The sequence below is a fragment of the Ctenopharyngodon idella genome, chromosome 9, assembly GCF_019924925.1.
Source record: "Ctenopharyngodon idella isolate HZGC_01 chromosome 9, HZGC01, whole genome shotgun sequence".
Lineage (NCBI taxonomy): Eukaryota > Metazoa > Chordata > Actinopteri > Cypriniformes > Xenocyprididae > Ctenopharyngodon > Ctenopharyngodon idella.
The window spans coordinates 27316414-27336113 of NC_067228.1; the positions used below are offsets into that span (position 1 = coordinate 27316414).

The 19700-nt window shown below is 41.7% G+C and overlaps 1 protein-coding gene across 5 annotated transcripts in view; it reads left to right on the forward strand.

Annotated features, from left to right (window-relative positions):
* Window positions 1-19700, forward strand: part of LOC127518707 (uncharacterized) — a 66926-nt gene continuing 47226 nt past the window's right edge. For 2 of the 5 annotated variants that reach the window (XR_007931618.1, XR_007931616.1), the window contains exons 1-2: window positions 9736-9972; window positions 10433-10744. Coding sequence is in view for 2 of the 5 variants with exons in the window: in XM_051905721.1 (XP_051761681.1) it covers window positions 1722-2681 (960 nt within the window). In the remaining 3 variants the exon portion in view is untranslated. Of the gene's footprint in view, window positions 2823-9735; window positions 9973-10432; window positions 10745-12508; window positions 12627-17444; window positions 17488-17601; window positions 17647-17756; window positions 19580-19700 lie in introns of those variants that run through there. The other 3 variants (XM_051905721.1, XM_051905722.1, XR_007931619.1) reach the window with 2 other exon arrangements.

Genomic DNA, 19700 nt, shown 5'->3' on the forward strand with positions numbered 1-19700 from the left:
AATCCCAAGGCCCTTCTTAAGATGGCCGCCAGTCCAGAGTCCCTTCTCAAGATGGCCGCCGCCACGCCTGAGCCCTCGGTCAAGATGGCTGCCGCCACGCCTGAGCCCTCTGTCAAGATGGCCACCGCCACACCTGAGCCCTCTGTGAAGATGGCCGCTGCCACAGTCATGGATCTCTTTCTCATACAGGATTGACACAGTTGACCACACAATTCTTTTATCTCGTCTGGAAAACTGTGTGGGTGTCAGGGGGACCACGCGCGAGTGGTTCAGGTCGTACCTGTCTGGGAGATGTTTTGCTGTCAGACTAGGGGACTCCACCTCGTCCACCGCCCCTTTGAACTGTGGAGTCCCCCAGGGATCAATTCTTGGGCCCATTCTTTTTGCTCTGTACCTTCTCCCACTCAGTGTGATTTTTAAAAGGCACAGTATTTTCTATCATTTTTATGCAGACGATTGCCAAATATACCTGCCACTGACAAAAAATGACCACGCCCCCCTGACACCCCTACTCGAGTGTTTAAGTGACGTCAAGGCTTGGTTGGCTCAGAATTTTTTAATTCTAAATGAGGGGAAGACAGAAATAATGCTGTTTGGTCCCATTAGAACTCTGGTCGACTTGGGCCCCCTCAAAAACCATGTGCATCCCACAGCCACCAGCCTTGGCGTCACTATAGACAGTGATTTTAAACTGGATAAACAAATTAACACTGTCGTAAAATCGAGTTTTTTTCATCTTCGTCTTTTATCTAAAATCAAACCTTTTTTATCTTTTAAACATTTTGAGCAAGTCATGCATGCTTTTATTTCGTCACGTCTGGACTACTGTAATGCACTTTACACTGGAATATCCCAAAATGCACTTTCTCGCTTACAGTTAGTCCAGAACTCTGCGGCACGGCTTTTAACAGGAACCAAAAAGCGCGAACACATCACCCCCATCCTCGCCTCGCTGCACTGGCTTCCTGTTCGATTTAGAATTGATTTTAAGATTTTATTGTTTGTTTATAAAGCTCTGAATGGACTGGCCCCTCAGTACATCACGGACCTCATCCAAATTTACCCACCGGCGCGTTCACTCGAGGTTCCTAAGACCAGACTTAAAACCAGGGGGGACCGGGCCTTCTCTGTGGTCGGCCCTAGACTGTGGAACGCTCTGCCTCCCCAGGTTAGAACGGCCCCAACAGTTGAATGTTTTAAGTCTCATCTTAAGACCCACTTTTATTCCTTGGCTTTTAACTCCGTGTGAGTTGTGTGGTCCTGTGTCTTTTATTGGTGTGTTTTTTTTTTTTTTTTTTTTTGATTGATTGGTTTTACTTATTTGTTTATGTGCCTTTTTATTGTATTCCTCTTATTCGATTTTACTAGTTTTTATTGTTTGAATGGAGGCTAGTGAAGTTAATTAGACCATTTATTTATTTATTGTTTTTTTGTGCAGCACTTTGGAGAATGTTTGTTTTTGGTAAAATGTGCTATAGAAATAAAGTGGATTGATTGGATTGGATAGGATTCTGTCCCCGACCACAGTCCTGTGTTGACTCCCGTCCGCGTCCCGAGTCCAGAGGCGACTCTCTCTCCTGCGTCCCGAGTCCAGAGGCGACTCTCTCTCCTGCGTCCCAAATCCAGAGGCGAGACTCTCTCCTGCATCCCGAGTCCAGAGGTGAATCTCTCTCCTGCGTCCCGAGTCCAGAGGCGAATCTCCCTCCTGCGTCCCGAGTCCTATGACGGCTCCAGCTCCTAGCCCAGAGGACCTCTTCATGCCTATCATGGCGTTTGCAATTATGTGTGTCTGGGCAACACACACCTCGACACTAGTCCCCGAGTCAGCTCCAGACTCCGCTCCAGCCCACGAGCCCGCTCCAGCGCACGAGCCCACTCCAGGTTCCGTGGCTATGGCCACGGAACCCGAAGAACCTGAACCCCCATGGCCTCCCAAACAGCCAGCTCTACCGTGGCCTCCCGAGTGGCTTGCACCTCCATGGCCTCCCGACCGGTCAGCACCTCCATGGCCTCCCGACCGGTCAGCACCTCCATGGCCTCCCGACCGGTCAGCACCTCCATGGCCTCCCAAACTGCCTAACCTGCCTTGGCCCCCTGAACAGCTGACACCGCCTTCGCCCCCTGAGCTTCCCGTGCCTCCATGGCCCCTGAGTTCCCTGCTCCGTCCTGGAGGCAGCAGATCTACCTGCACCGTCACTCACCTAGGACTCCAGGACGCCCACTCTCCCTCCCCGGTTGTTCCTTCTACGGCGCGAGGTCACGCCTATTGGGAGGGAGAAGTAATGTCACTGTCACTGTCTGTCTCACCTTCCCCGAACTCCACTTCCCAGCATCCCTCTGGTTCCTCACCTGCACTCCATTTCCAATCAATGATCACTACCAGCTGCCACTCATCTTCTGCACCATTCATAAGGTCCTCACTCACTTCACTCACTGTCGGGTCTCGTCAATGGAAAGCACCACGTCTATGGATGAGCACAACGTCACTGTCTACTCCTATGTCAAGCTCCACGACCCTCTTACCTGTGATCAACCTTACCTTGTGTTTCCGGATCGTCTTACATGTGCGCTACTCACCAGTTGCTCCCACCAGCAGTCCTGGTTCTCTGCATTCCCCTGCTCTCCGTCGTCTCCATGCTCGTTGGTTACTGGATCTCCTGGCAAAGAAACAAAGAGAGTAGAGTAGAGTGCTGGGTTACTGATATCATGTGTGTTTGACTCTTTTCACCCAAAGAAATGTCGCTCTACATCATCATCATCATCTCATGTTCTGGAGTCATTATGGTCTTTCTGATAATCACCATCAGCTTCTGCATTCACAGGTGAGAGACACTGAGTTGTTTTATCAACAGTTCCAGCTCCTCAACCTCTATTAAACCTGTGTTATAGAAATAAACTATAAGCTACTATACAGGGTGAGGCACGCGGGAGCTGAGCCGGCGTGAGCTCAGCCAAATCCGGGCACTGGACCCCTCTAACCCGCTGTCTCTTCCTAGCCGGCTCGTGGGAGGAAGAAGACGGGAGGGTGCGAGGGGCGGGACCGCTTTCATTGAAGAAAGCGATCCGCGAGCGCAGAGAGGCGAGACTCATGCTCTCGCAGTGAGAGCATGAAGTCCCGGTGAGCGCCGCCTCAGCGTGGGACTTGCCCAGGCAAAAGACGCACTCACCGTGCCCGTCCTGTTCTCCCATACGCAGTACGAGTGAAGTATCGAAAGGGAACAGAGTTTGCTCAAACTAATCTTGAACTCATGGGTAGAAACTGAAACCAGCTTTGTGCAACAGGCCACAGGTGAACGGGTTACATCTTTTCTTTATTACTAACTCTTAACACATATGCAACTCGTGCTCATCATTCTTCTTTTCCTCTCCTCTCTTCTATTCATATTCCTCCTAATAACACCTATTTCCCCCTTGCAGTCTCAGTAAGTATTGCACTAAATTACAGGACACCACATCTCCACCATTACATGAAACTATTTCACTTAGTACCGATTAATTTCAGTATGAACCAATAAGCATAAGCTTCCACCTTATTACAACTACGCTCCTTTACAGTAGTTAAGCAACTGCAGTTACATCCATTAAATTCTAACTCTGAGGAACGTTTCACTTCTTCATAAATTCAACAGAACAACAACATCATAACATAACTATTCAATCTCCATCTGTGCTATACATACATACAGTCAGTAATTCAAACCACTGTATACCCTTATTTACTCTCATAATCTTTCATCCAAAATAGTGGTTTACGCTGTCGAAAAGAACGTCTTTCTGTGCTCTGTTCAGTGTTCGGAACATTTGCAACTGACACATCAGCAGCAGACAGATCTGAGGTCGGCTTTGGACCTCTGTTCCAAGGACGAGAGAGAAGAATGCCACAGTCTTCCATCTGCCAATCTGTACATGCTTGGGCCACTTGTTTCTCTATTTCCACAGGCTGTGTGAACTTTGAATGTCCTTTGGGAACATGTGTTGGTTTGCATACACACACTCTATTCCCCACCTGAAATGTAGGCACCTGAGCCCCTCGTTTCGCATCAGAGTATTGCTTCATTTTGTTTTAACGATTTGACATTCGTTGTCTGACTTCCTGGTCCAGTGTGTTACTGGAGTGGGGTATAAACACAGTAAGTTTGGTTCTCATTTTCCTTTACAACAGTTCAAATGGTGAAACACCAGTCATCGCATGTGGTGTAAAAGGGTAGGTTTGCAAAAAGTCCAAGACTGCTTGTTTCCATGGCCGCTTCTGTAGAATGGCCATTTCCACACAGTCCTTAAGAACCTTATTGAATCTTTCCACAGCCCCATTGGCCGCAGGATAGTATACGGACGTCTTGGTGTGCGCAATATTCCGTTTGTCCAAGAAAGCGGTAAAGACTGAAGATGTAAGTTGCGGTCCATTATCTGTTCCCAGACATTCAGGGTTTCTATGTCTGCTGAAAACAGAATTCAGGAATCCAATTACTACAGATGTCATAATGGAGGGTGTAAACGCCACTTCAGGCCATTTTGATTAATAGTCTGTCAACGTAATGGCATATCTACAGTCATAAGCAGCTGTCTCAAAGGGTCCTACTATGTCCAAGCCCAACTTCAACCATGGGCCATCAGGAAGAGGCACCGGCTGTAATGGAGAAGCAGTAGTCTTTGCCATCCTGTCTGACTCGTGGCACAATGAACATGCTGCAATCTTAGTTTGAACCATAGCATCCATTCCTGGAAACCAACACAGCTCACACAACCGCTGTTTGGTCCTTACTATGACCTGATGATTCTCCTGTGCTAAAGTGACCATGGTTCTGCGCAACGTCACCAACCGTGAACTCCAGAACACTAGATTGTTCGTCACACAAAGCTCATGTCTCATTTTGAAATACGGTTGCAGCGGGGAATCCAGGGCTTTTGCTAAAGCTGGCCAACCCTTTTCAATCTGAGCATGCAGGGCAGAAAGCTCAGAACAGGCCATAAAAGCAGACTCAAACTCAGGTTCTGTTCTGGCAACCTTGAAAGACAATCAGCTGTGCAGTTCAACGAACCTGCACGATAGACCACGTCATAATTAAAGCATAACATACGCACAGTCCATCTAGCAATGCACATTCCAGCCCTGTCTGCTCCTTTTGTACAGAGTAGTGTCGTTAGAGCCTGATGGTCAGTTCGCAGTGTAAACTTGCACCACCACAGATAGGTCCTCCACTTTTCCACTGCCCACACGCATGCCAAAGCCTCTTTCTCCACTGTTGCATACTTCCTCCCAGTCTGAGTTAAGGATCTGGAGGCGAAAGCGACTGTACGCTCTGTGTTGTCTGGGTGGATTTGGGTGAACACTGCACCAAGACCATAATCTGATGCATCCGTAGAGATTATGGATGGTAAGTCAGGGTCGTACAAAGCTAATGCTGGGCTTGAAACCAACAATTGCTTCACAGTGACAAAGCAGCTCTCCGCTTCCCCAATCCACTGAAATGGTCCCTCTTGGCGGAGGCATGCACGTAATCGTTCAACTATGGTAACATAATTGGGTATAAATTTATTATACCATGAGAGCATACCCAGGAACGAGCGTAGTGTTGGTGCATCTTTAGGAGCTGGTGTTTGTACAATTGCCTGTAAATGCTCAGTATCTGGCTGAATGCCTTGTGTTGTAACCAAGTGTCCCAGAAAGCGCAGACTCTTCTGCCTAAATTCACACTTTTGTTCGTTCAACCGTAAGCCAGCCTCCTTTAGTCGGTTCAGTACTGTGTTCAGCGCAACATCGTGTTCCGTTGAGTCCAAAGCAAATGACGTCATTGAGGTAGTTCTGCACATTTGGTACACCTCTGTGTATGCACTCCATCATCTTTTGGCATACCGACGGTGCCGAAGCCAGACCGTACAGTACCGCCAAACCGGAACAGTCCTTCGTGCGTGATAAACACTGTTAAATCACGGCTCTCAGGATGTAAAGGCACTTGACGATACGCACTCTCAAGATCTATTGTGGAGAAGATCGTAGATCCAGCTAAAGCAGTCAAGAATTCCTCCATGTGAGGCAGGGGATAACTGTCAATTATTACAGCCTTATTTGGTTTCCTGAGATCTACGCACATTCTTATGCCACCTGTCTTTTTCATTGTAACCACAATTGGTGACACCCATGGAGATGCATCAATTCGCTCTATAACTCTAGCAGATAGTAGTCTGTCCAAGTCAGCAGACACAACTTTTCTCACAGAAAAGGGAAGGCATCTTAATATCTGTCGTACTGGCATGACTGAGTCTGACACTTTGACTTTATGCATAATCCCTGCAAAACAGCCTACTGAGGGTGAGTCCACTTGAGTAGAAAGCTGTACACTGGTGTTGAAGAGAAAGATGCGGAGGTTGTAGCAGGCTCTGGCAGAATTGTATCTCCTTTAATACATAGTTTAAGAGCTGTTATGGGATCCATGCCCATTAATGTAGTTCCTCTCTCCACCACACAGAAGTTCACAGAGCATTGGCGGCAGTCTTTTACTACTGTTGCGTGCAAGCAGCCAATCACATTAATTGGAGTATGCGAGTAAGTGACTAAGCACACTGCAGGTGGCTGTAGAGGTACTTCCCCAAAGTAATCATCATACATGCTCTTAGGCAGTACTGAAACAGAAGCGTCAGTATCAACAGTCAGTGTAACAGGCCTCTGAATTGCACCAGCTTCGACCTGAACAGTACAGTGGAGTTTAGCGCTTACATCCTTATCTTGTAGTAATGTGTACTCACGCATACTACTTGCACTGTGTGAGTTTGCATCGTTCTACAGACGTGGAAAATGTCCCTTTTTCTTGCAATGTTTACAGGTTACCTTGGCTGCTGGACATTCTACTGCATTTGCGAGTTGTTTATCCGATCCGCAGCGAAAGCAGGTACGTGTAGCAGAAGTAACCGTCCGAGGCAGTGTGAATGGAGCAGTCGACATCTTTTCTTTATTACTTACTCTTAACACACATGCAACTCGTGCTCATCATTCTTCTTTTCCTCTCCTCTCTTCTATTCGTATTCCCCTAATAACACCTATTTCCCCCAAGTGGTCCCAGTAAGTATTGCACTAAATAACAGGACAGTCGAAGGCAGAGAATTAGTGTATGGTTTTGCAGATTTGGTGTGTGGTTCTGGTGTTTGAGTGTCAGGTTTCAGAAATTGTGTGACAAGTAAGGATTTTGTGTACAAGCAGTTGAAAAAAAAAAAAAAAAAAAACTAACACACTTTAGAATCCCTTGAGTACTTACTGCAGGAGAACACAAGGTGGCGCTATAAACATTTAGCTGATGCAGTAATGCAGCATTAGCAACAGGACAGATAAATGGGAAGTCTTTCTAAAAACTTGAGAGGCAGTGAAATGAGCAAAAAGGAATGAAGGACCATTTAACATATTTCACCTTCCACATGAACACAGAGAGATTTCATGGGAAATGATGGTTATCTTTTTCAGAGATGTAAAACCTCCCAGTTTGAAGTGGTGTTAAGCTGAAATAGCTGCCATAGCGTATCCGGAAAGCTGGGGCCCCTAATCGCCACCACCTTTCGCCCCTCTAGCAACGGCCTTGCATGCAATGCTTGTGTATTTCATTAACTTAAGAATTAATGTAATGTTTTTAATATTTTACATTTTTTGTCAATCATTTCTAAGGATTTAGGTGGCAGAGTGTCATACATTTTGTACATGTGCTTTATATGCTTCATTGTGCAGCATCTTGAAGGTGAGTCATTGTGCTTCTCAGTCATTACCTCTCTGTGGCTACTTGCTTCCTGCTTGTCTTTTCCTGTCACTCTTCTTAGTAAATCATCACTGTTTTACTCAATTTTGAAGAACTCTTTTTGCCCAAATTATTGCATAATACTTGTTGGTGTTCATGTTTAACTTATTTCAATTTTTTTCTACTGAGAAAGTATGTGTATGAGTTTAATTTATAAAATTAAAAAAAAAAAAAAAAATTAAAACCAATGTGAATAATTTGAATTACTAAAACATTCAAAACAAAAATGTCACACAGAGACATTCATACAGCACTGCACTGTATAAAAAAATAAATAAAAAAAATCCCCGTAAAATTTACGGTAAAAAAACGGCAGCTGTGGTTGCCAGAACTTTACCGTAAAAAATATGGTATCAACGTTTTAGGTTTTACGGGACAGCACTTAGTGTACTCTCTATTTTACAGTTCAAAACCGTATAATTTAAAGGTTTATATTGTAATAATTACGTTTCATAACCGTTTATTTTACACACTGTAAAAAAAATTCAGTTAAATTTACGGTTAAAAAAAAGTTTTCATTAACTGATATAATGTTAATTTACCAACCTATTGAAAAACTAATATCTGTTTTGTACCTTTGTAATACAACCACCAATAACACAGTGGTGATGAGAGTCACATGATGAATCAAAGCTCATCACAAGCAGCTTTTCCACAAGCTGAGAAGGACAATACTAATATATAGGTGCACACAGGGGGTGCTTCTCAATGTCCCTCCTTGTTTCCTCGCTCCTCTGTCCTCCATCCTATGACCCGGAAATCGTTCAAGCTCAGCCATCTTGAAGGACATCTCAATTTTCTAAATGCACCGTGAGGAGGCGAGGAACGAGGAGTGAGGAAGCTTCCTAAGGAGTCATGAGCGAGGATACACAGGTGTATCCTTTGCGGAAGTCTTTCTCGTCGAGAAACCTGACTCACGTATACATTCTCCTCCCCCTTCATATCTGTTACAATAATTTAAATGTACTTTACTTTTGCAGTTTAAATAAACTTTATATCTCACATATTTTAATGGGACATCTTGCTTTATTAATATTTATTATAATTTTTTTAAATAACCAAACTTTAACAACATATGGGTAGATCCCTCGAGTGCAGCTGATGACGCTTTGAAGTGACAAAGGGAGCGAGGATATCATTTCACTTGATTCAGTTCCTCCATCCTCGCGTCTTTTCCTTGTGACCTTCCCTTGCATCCTGAAGGGGTGGAGCTAAGACGCGAGGAAAGGAAACGAGGAAAGGAAACGAGGATGCACAAATAAGAATTGAGATGCACCCAGAGTCATTCACATAAACACTAAACACCATCATGGTAACACACATGAAATTTAAAAAATGCAATTAACATTAAGAATTAATGTAATGTTTTTAATATTTTACATTTTTTGTCAATCATTTCTAAGGATTTAGGTGGCAGAGTGTCATACATTTTGTACATGTGCTTTATATATGCTTCATTGCGCAGCATCTTGAAGAAGGTGAATCATTGTGTTTCTCTGTCATTAGCACTCTGTGGCTACTTGTTTCCTGTTTGTCTTTTCCTGTCACTCTTCTTAGTAAATCACTGTTTTACTCACAAAAAACACTACAACATGTGTTTAAGTTCTTTAAATAAATGGTTTAAATAATAAATTTGATTAACTTAAGCTTAACTTTGCTAGTAATTAGCTCAATTAATGGCAAAGCAGATGTAGTTGCTTTGCCATTTACCAAACTATACTGTTCAAAAAGATTTGAATTCTGTTTTCCAAGTTTTAAAATGTCATACTGTTAAATATTTTATTATAATATTTTGCATATATTATGAGTTCATACTGTTGTATATGTACTGTACACCATTTAAAGATTACTAAATTTGATTAAAGGGTTTTGTTGCTAACTCTAATGTTCATGTCATATATTTCAAGCACATGGATGACAGTGCAAATTAAGTTATTCCACGTAATTTCGTCATTATTATGCTACTTTAGCTTCAATAAACTCAACAGCTCTCTTATAGGAATTGCCCTCTGTCTACACCCCATCCTTTTCCGTCTCTACAGCACGTCTACAAGCCTTCAAGATACTGAGTGGACAGTAAGACAGTTTATACTCCTTCACAGCCCTTAAACTGAGTGTCCTGTTATGGCAAATTTTCAAATCAGGATTCTTCAACTGGATCTCTGTGTCGTCATTATTCTCCTGACTTACACAGGTACTGATTTAAGATCAAGGTTTCTTTACCCTTCTCGCTTGTTTTAGGATGACTCAAAACCGATAACAACATGCAATGAGTACTTCGTTTTTATGTGTATAAAGCCCAACATAGTTTGATGACTAATAATATTATTTAATATTTTACAATTTAGTGGAGTTGTTGAAAAAAAAATTTATTTATTTTTTTTAAATAAAAAAAACATTAGGATACAAACATAAGATCCATATGAACAATGTGTTGCGTGTCTCATGAGTTTTTGCAAATTTTTCATGTTTTTCTACTGCATGATGACAGTGAAATTGTTTTCACATTTTTATCATCCTGGGCTGCGTTTCTCAAAAGAATTGTAAGCCTAAGTAGTTGATAGAACCATTGGTCACAGTGCTTTTGTGAAGAGCAGTCCAATGCAGTTATTGTGAAACTGCAGTGACTGTGATTTTCTGTCTCTTTTCATCAGATTATTCCAAATCAAATCAAGAGCAAAGGATTCGGCAGCACATCAACAAAACAGTGTTTGTGGGGGAAACAGTTACACTTCACTGCAACAAAACCCCATTTGATGATGTTTTAACATGGAAAATGAACAACTCTGTTATTTTTAGTCATGACTCGAACAGTAACAGAACTATGACAAACTTCAGCTCAAACAGGATTCACATCAACCCAGCAGTTGATGTTAGAGAATTAAAAATACATCAGATACAAGCGTCTGATGCAGGAAACTACACCTGTTATCCAGCAGAAATAAGATGGTCATTAACAATAACAGGTTATTACACGTTTTCATTTATTGGATTCTTTAAAAACAAGTAAAGTGTGTTCATTATAGAAGAAATATACAGGTGCTGGTCATATAATTAGAATATCATCAAAAAGTTTTATTATTTTACTAATTCCATTCAAAAAGTGAAACTTGTATATTATATTCATTCATTACACACAGACTGATATATTTCAAAATGTTTATTTCTTTTAATTTTGATGATTAGTTGTCAGTTATAAGGAAAATCCCAAATTCAGTATCTCAGAAAATTAGAATATTACTTAAGACCAATACAAAGAAAGGATTTTTAGAAATCTTGGCCAACTGAAAAGTATGAACATGAAAAGTATGAGCATGTACAGCACTCAATACTTGGTTGGGGCTCCTTTTGCCTGAATTACTGCAGCAATGCAGCGTGGCATGGAGTCGATCAGTCTGTGGCACTGCTCAGGTGTTATAAGAGCCCAGGTTGCTCTGATAGTGGCCTTCAGCTCTTCTGCATTGTTGGGTCTGGCATATCGCATCTTCCTCTTCACAATACCCCATAGATTTTCTATGGGGTTAAGGTCAGGCGAGTTTGCTGGCCAATTAAGAACAGGGATACCATGGTCCTTAAACCAGGTACTGGTAGCTTTGGCACTGTGTGCAGGTGCCAAGTCCTGTTGGAAAATGAAATCTGCATCTCCATAAAGTTGGTCAGCAGCAGGAAGCATGAGGTGCTCTAAATCTTCCTGGTATACAGCTGCGTTGACATTGGACCTCAGAAAACACAGTGGACCAACACCAGCAGATGACATGGCACCCCAAACCATCACTGACTGTGGAAACTTTACACTGGACCTCAAGCAACGTGGATTGTGTGCCTCTCTTCTCTTCCTCCAGACTCTGGGACCCTGATTTCCAAAGTAAATGAAAAATTTACTTTCATCAGAGAACATAACTTTGGACCACTCAGCAGCAGTCCAGTCCTTTTTGTCTTTAGCCCAGGCGAGACACTTCTGGCACTGTCTGTTGTTCAAGAGTGGCTTGACACAAGGAACGCGACAGCTGAAACCCATGTCTTGCAAACGTCTGTGCGTAGTGGTTCTTGAAGCACTGACTCCAGCTGCAGTCCACTCTTTGTGAATCTCCCCCACATTTTTGAATGGGTTTTGTTTCACAATCCTCTCCAGGGTGCGGTTATCCCTATTGCTTGTACACTTTTTTTCTACCACATCTTTTCCTTCCCTTCGCCTCTCTATTAATGTGCTTGGACACAGAGCTCTGTGAACAGCCAGCCTCTTTTGCAATGACCTTTTGTGTCTTGCCCTCCTTGTGCAAGGTGTCAATGGTCATCTTTTGGACAACTGTCAAGTCAGCAGTCTTCCCCATGATTGTGTAGCCTACAGAACTAGACTGAGAGACCATTTAAAGGCCTTTGCAGGTGTTTTGAATTAGCTGATTAGAGTGTGGCACCAGGTGTCTTCAATATTGAACCTTTTCACAATATTCTAATTTTCTGAGATACTGAATTTGGGATTTTCCTTAGTTGTCAGTTATAACGATCAAAATTAAAAGAAATAAACATTTGAAATATATCAGTCTGTGTGTAATGAATGGATATAATATACAAGTTTCTTTTTGAATGGAATTAGTGAAATAAATCAACTTTTTGATGATATTCTAATTATATGACCAGCACCTGTAAGTATGTTTGTAACCAGTGACTAGTATCTAGTAGAGTGCTGGTTGACTGATATCGAGTGTGTTTGACTCTTTTGTGTCTGTCAGAAAACAGACCAGCGTCACCCAAACAAATGCAGCTCTACATCATCATCATCATCATCATCTCATGTTCTGGTGTCATTATGGTCTTTCTGATAATCACCATCAGCATCTGCATTCACAGGTGAGAAACATTGAGTTTTTTTTTCTACTTTATACATGATTTGCTACTTTTCAAATATTTATTTGGCAGTGTCTATGTAAAATGAGTAGAAATAGCCAACTTTGTCGGCAAAAGATGTTATTAACTTTGCCAGCAACTGGTTACATATTTTACCTTTAGCACAAATAGCTATTCACTTGTATTCAGTACAAACACTCAGTATAAATAGTATCTACCAATTCTGTTAGGACCACTATCGTCAAATATGATTGATAATTGCATAGAGTTTGTATTGGCGGTATGGTTCTGTTCTGGGCAGCCTAGCATGGATAAGAGCAAGGAGAGCAGCAATAAACCCCCTAGGGTAAACAGAACAGAACCAATATGCAGATATAATTATTGTCAATAATTTAACATGCACACATATTTCAAGAATTAGTTTGATTCAGGGGAATCATAAGGCCAATCCTGACTGAAGAGAGGAGGAGCTGGGGATGGAGGAGGGTAATTAGCTCCTGAGAATGCGATAGCTGCTGATAATACTGAAGAGCTTATATATGGATGCTGTTATAGGCGTCGTATTCCTATAGGTAGACGTGAGTCACCTGGGAGTCAGCTGATGCAAGCTTGACTGACGTGATCTGCCAGAACTGACGCTAACGCTGGATTTCTGTCAGGACCACTATCATCAAATATGATTGATAATTGCATAGAGTTTGTATTGGCGGTATGGTTCTGTTCTGGGCAAAAACTCCCTGCGCATCCATGCAACCTAGCATGGATAAAAGCAGGGGAGAGCAGCAATAACCCCCCAAAACAAACCATATGCTGATATCCCCCAATACAAACTGACTGCGAAAATCTGAATGCCATGTTCCTTAAAATGTGGTTACCTGAATGAGCCCAGGCCACAAGCATGTTACCAGTACCTGAAGCAACATCATGTTGCCAACAATACCGGAAGACTTAAGCAATGAGCATGTTGCCCTTACCCAGATGACCTAAACGAGTATGTTGCCAATAACCGCATTAGGCATAGCAACAAGCATGCCAAAATACTAGCACAATGAGCATATCCCATGAATGAGATGCCATCTGGGATGAAGAAAGTGAAGATTGGTTGTCAGAATGAATTGACACTGCTAGCTTAAGGTTTGATAATTTATCTATGATAAATATTACTACCACCTGCTGGTATTGACAGTTAATCCTCTCATGCAGGTGCAGATGTACATGCTTGTTGGCTGTAGTCTTGTAGTAAACTTTTATCCGTGTGAGTTGTCTTAATCTCTACTCAGAATGTGAAGATGAATTATCTTCTAGAATGGTGTCCTTCTCTGCTGCGTCAGTTGTTCACTTGGGCAAAACATCCTTAACTGCTCCCCTGCAACAGACAAACTGCTGTGAGCTTGAGATGAGAGCTAAAGATTTCCTCTTTACTTGGAAATACGTCACTATACTGAAGTAATGTCTGTGACAACCACCAGTTAATCCAGATTTAGCAACAACAAATCAATAACAGCTGCAACAAACAACGAGCGTGATGCTTATACCTAGATTTACTTAGCCGTGAATATGAGAATTGCTTAAAATTCCCAAATTACTAGAACATGTTAAGTATTGCTGACGTGTACTTGCATAAATCCCAAATATTTCCACAGTTTAGTCAAGAGAAATCCACCATTTAACTGGTGAAGTGGTCCGTATCATTGCGTCGCCTGTCAATTATGTCATATCCTTGTTATACTTGGTTGTCGGTTACTCCTGTAAAAACTCAGTTTTTTTTTCTTTATATAAATGGGGGAAGCTTACACCCCTAGCGGCAGCAAAACTGATACAAGCACTTTGTGAATCACAGACTAGTATAAAACTAGTATTAAACTAGCGGCAGTCTGGTCGGGGAAGCATACACCCGTTGCCTAATACATAACTAATAATATTTTTTTTTTTTTCCTTTTGGAGGAAGCTTACACCCCTAGTGGCAGCAAGTCTGATACAACAAGCATGTTGTAAATCATAGACTAGTATTAAACTAGTGGTAGTCTGGTCGCGGAAGCATACACCCGCTGTGAAGATGACGACCCCCATGATTTCACACTCCTTTACGGGATCATCAAGCCATGACGTTGTTAGTGTTGAATAAGAGACCTCTGTATATTTAAGGACAAGCATGTTACAAAACTCTGAGTTTTAAGCCATAGAAAAGTTGCTAACTGAACACAGAATGTTGCAATAGGATCGAAAATCATAAAGAGCATAAAACATAAAGTCTAAGACAACAGCTTAAGGCTGCATTTACACTGCAAGTCTCTTAATGCACATATCCGATCTTTTGACCATATCTGATTTTTTGGCCAGTGTGTTCACATAGTAGACCCTCGGGTTTTGAATGGCCGTGCTATTAAAATTATTTATATATTTCATGTCGAGTGGCCACGATTACCTGTCAGAATGGATAAGTTAACAGTCAGTGTCATGGATGTATTGCAGCGCGAATTCTGACTGAACGGATATAGACTGGAAAATAAAGGTAATTTGCATTTGATATTTTATCTACAGTTATCAGTTTTAGAATTCCATTTTTTTGAATGAATTCGAGCGAGCTAGGGAGAGCGCACCCGCGCACGAGAGAGAGAGAGAGGGAGAGAGAGAAAAGCTATAGTGAAGATTTTGGCTTATAGGAAAAACACGGTGATGGCGGTTGTGACGCCCTCGCCTTGTGATGGCTTGAAATTCCAATGGGAATCGGATATACATGTTTAGACGTAGGTCGCATGTCCAGAGATCGGATATGTATCGGATTTAAAACCACATTTGGAAGTGGCTCAGATCTTGTGTGGATTTTTGTGTTTACACGTGTGCAACTAATTCCGATCTGTGTCAGATGTGAGCAAAAGATCAGATTTTTTGTGCCAGTGTAAACGCAGCCTTTGATAGCACGTACCTGAATAAACCACAGTATGTACTTATAGTAAGTGGCACTGGAAGCTTAGGTAACAGGCATCTTTTTTTTTTTTTTTTTTTTTTTTTTTACACATTTGCCTTCCATAGCAACTAGATAGCCTTAAAGGAACACTGCACTTTTTTTGAAAATAGGCTCATTTTCCAACTCCCCTAGAGTTAAACAGTTGAGTTTTACCGTTTTCGAATCCATTCAGCTGATCTCCGGGTCTGGCGGTACCACTTTTAACATAGCTTAGCATAGTTCATTGAATCTGATTAGACCGTTAGCATCTCGTTAAAAAATGACCAAAGAGTTTCAATATTTTTCCTATTTAAAACTTGACTCTTCTGTAGTTACATCGTGTACTAAGACACAGGCGCTGCGTAATATCATTGTGCCTGCTGCAGCCATGGTACGGCAGCAAAGTTCCTTGATCATTACGCCGGAATGAGAGTATAGTTCCTAGCCATATCGGCCTAGAAAATCACAAACTTTTCATTTTCTGTCAGTCTTAGTACACGATGTAACTACAGAAGAGTCAAGTTTTAAATAGGAAAAATATTGAAACGCTTTGGTCATTTTTTAACGAGATGCTAACGGTCTAATCAGATTCAATGAACTATGCTAAAAGTGGTACCGCCAGACCCGGAGATCGGCTGAATGGATTCGAAAACGGTAAAACTCAACTGTTTAACTCTAGGGGAGTTGGAAAATGAGCCTATTTTCAAAAAAAGTGGAGTGTTCCTTTAAGAACAGCATGTTCCCAATAGCAACCATAGCTTTAAAAACAGCATGTTCCCAATAGCAACTATAGTTTTAAGAACGAGCGTTTTTCAAATGGCACTATAGCTTTAAGAACGAGCATGTTTACTATGTGCTGCGCCACAGCAGAAAATCCGTTTGCACCATGAACCGTTGTTTTCCTGTCTCTACTGCAAAGCTGCTTGAATCTGCGATGTATAGCACCAAAAACAAGGCAACACGACCAGAATGTATGTTATACAAACGAAAGTGACCCGACAAGCGTGCGCAGAGATGGATCCAGTTGCCAATGACAACAGATAAGTAACGCACATTGCCATGCGATCGCAAAAGCTTTGCAAAAACATTTTTACTGAGAAGGATTAGAAGCCTAAGCAACACTGATAGCTTTAGCAACAGCATGTGTTAGCTTTAAAACAATGAGCACTAAAAGGAACTTAGCTTAGCTTCATGGAAACATTCAGAGATGAAGAGAGTGAAATAGCTGGCTGTGACGTGGATGCTTGATCTTCTCTTGAAACGCTTCTTCATACGGGGAGTGCAGATTCATCTGAACTTGTTCTTGAGTCAGTCATATTAGTATAACTCAGCGAGTCCATGTCTAATATCAGCGATGCGAGAAGCAATGCTAACTCATTCATTTCCATTCAGTCGGCTTATGATCAATGCGGCGAATTCGCGTGTACAAGAGGTGAAATCCATGTGGGGAACGAATCCCTCTTGCTAAATTCCCGATTGCACAATTCCTAGTGAGATGATGCTGTTTTGCCTATCGAATTCGCCATTTAATTAGCTCCTGAGAATGCAATAGCTGCTGATAATACTGAAGAGCTTATATATGGATGCTGTTATAGGCGTCTCATTCCTATAGGTAGACGTGAGTCACCTGGGAGTCAGCTGATGCGAGCTTGACTGACGTGATCTGCCAGAACTGACGCTAACGCTGGATTTTTACACTTTGTAATGCATAAATAGCACCCTTTATGTATAGATGTGAGCCTATTCTTTTAGATATTGATTTTATTATTTCAGTTTCATCACATTAAATTGTTAATGGGCAAATGTAGTAAACTTGTGTGAAAAGTGTGTTTTAAGAGATATTCTGTTCTCCATATGCTACATCATTGTAACAGGAAAATGAGGCAGAAGATCAGCTCTGGTTCAGATAAGGAGGATGTAAGTATATTTACCACACATCAGGTTATTATTGGGCTTCTATATCTGTTCCTGGTTTGAGAAGTGAAACTTGTTATGATATGTTTTCTTACCGTTTGTGCTTGATCTGCATAGGTGAAGATGATCTCTCACTGTGACAAACACACAATAACAACCTGTGTAAGATTTATTAATCAATTATATGATAATGTATGAATTGCACAGCAGAGTTTTGAACAGAAGCTGAAATGTTGTTCGTGCCTCATTTGTTTTATCTTTGTTTTTATCAGGTCTACAGTCTTCATACAGTTTCATGAACATGATCTTTCCTCCTCAAGACACCACCCAGATGGTGACATTGATACAATGTTGAGTTTTGATCCAAACCATCATTTTGGTTGAGATTGAAATGTCGATGTTTAATATATGTTGGATCAGCATTGAAATTTTGATGAAAGTCAATAGCACACATGGGTAAAGATAGTGACATTGAACTAACAGTGATTTGTAGTTGATGACCACAAGATCCTGCAGGCATGTATCTGTGCAGAACACTAGTGGGTGTTTTTCAGTCAGTGGGGCATGTCAGTTCATTTTCAATTGCTTTACCTGATTTGCTCTAATGCACTGGGGGGCTTGGTTTAGGGCTGGGCTCTCATGATTTTAGCAAGTCTATAGAAAAAATGGTTGAAAAACCATAATTGTAGTTTGAAAATGCGCAGATTGGTAAACACCCATTTTGGTTCTGCATGTGCACTTCTCAGTATGGTCTAATCAATTCCTCCTCATTAGAGAGAAAACACAGGTGCATCCTATACAGAAGTCTCGTTTGTTGAACCACCAGACTTCTCTGGGTTTCAAACAATGTTGCATCTTTCTTATTATTTCTGTTTTTTGTTTTTTTTTGTTTTTTTTTGTGCTGGTTTGAATTATTGTTACTGAATCTAATAAGATATATTTGGATATAAGATACATAAAAAATGGTATAGAAGTGTTTGAATAAACCATCAATTTTTCTAAATTCTTAAAGTGCATGCATCTTGCTTTAGTAATATATATTAGGAATTTTAAGATTAAAGTTCCAACAACATTTTTCGAAGTGCAAGTGACATGAACGTGAGCAAGAATATCATACTTTACACATAGCCCATGTATTGCATCTATTACTCAATGCTTGCAGAGTACCTTGCCTTCTTTCCTTTAATTGGGATGAAGGCAGATGAGGATGGACAATTAAAAAAAAAAAAAAAAAAAAACGAAAAACACTCTCGATAATAAATGTGACATTGATTAGGTTCTTCTCAAATGGAAGGCTGCATCCTACGAAAGCTGCATATCTCGGCTGCCACGTCATCAAACGTCGCTGAAGGCCATCTCAATCATAAGGATCATCTTGCATCTGTGACGACTCAGGTTGATTGGGATCCATAAGCGGTTTATTGGTAAACAGCAAGCTCACAGTACAGGCAGGCGTGGGTCTTATCACCAGTGCAAATGACAGTGTCAGAGGCAGCACAATAATCATAGTCATAACCAGGCAAAGGATCAGGGTAGGCAGCAAACAATCAAAGTAACAGTCCAGGCAAACAACACGGTAACAGGCAGGTGACAAACAATCCAAGGTCAGTAATCCAAACAAGGTCGATACACGGGAAGACAGAAACAGGAATCAGACGCTCAGAATTGTAGCAGGGCAAACAATACTTCGCAAGGAGTATGTGTATGTGTATGTGTGTGTGTGTGTGGCTTAAATAGCTGGCTGATATGAAACGTGTGCGCAGTAATCAAGCCAGGTATGCAGGTGCTTTGGATTTGTAGTCCAGTTCATAATCGGGAGAGTGAGACCTCCGGTGGCCGATCAAGGGATCTTCGCTTCCAGACCAAGGAAACAGAGGAGGTTGAAACCCCAAAACACACTGAAAGGGTGTTAACTTCGTGGAGGGCTTGACAATGGAATTTTGTGCATATTCTGCCCAGGGAAGGAAGCGACTTCAATCAGATTGGTTCTGCTGGCAGTACTTATGGAGGAACCTGGTGATTTCTTGGTTAAGACGTTCTGTTTGGCCATTTGAGTGAGTGTGATAGCCTGAAGTGAGGCTTATGTTAACGTTAATTAAACGGAAGAAGGCCGTCCAGACCCTTGATGTAAATTGAGGTCCCCGATCAGATACTATGTCTTCAGGGAGACCATAATAATGGAACACGTAGTGAAAAAGGTGTTCTGCCGTTTCAAC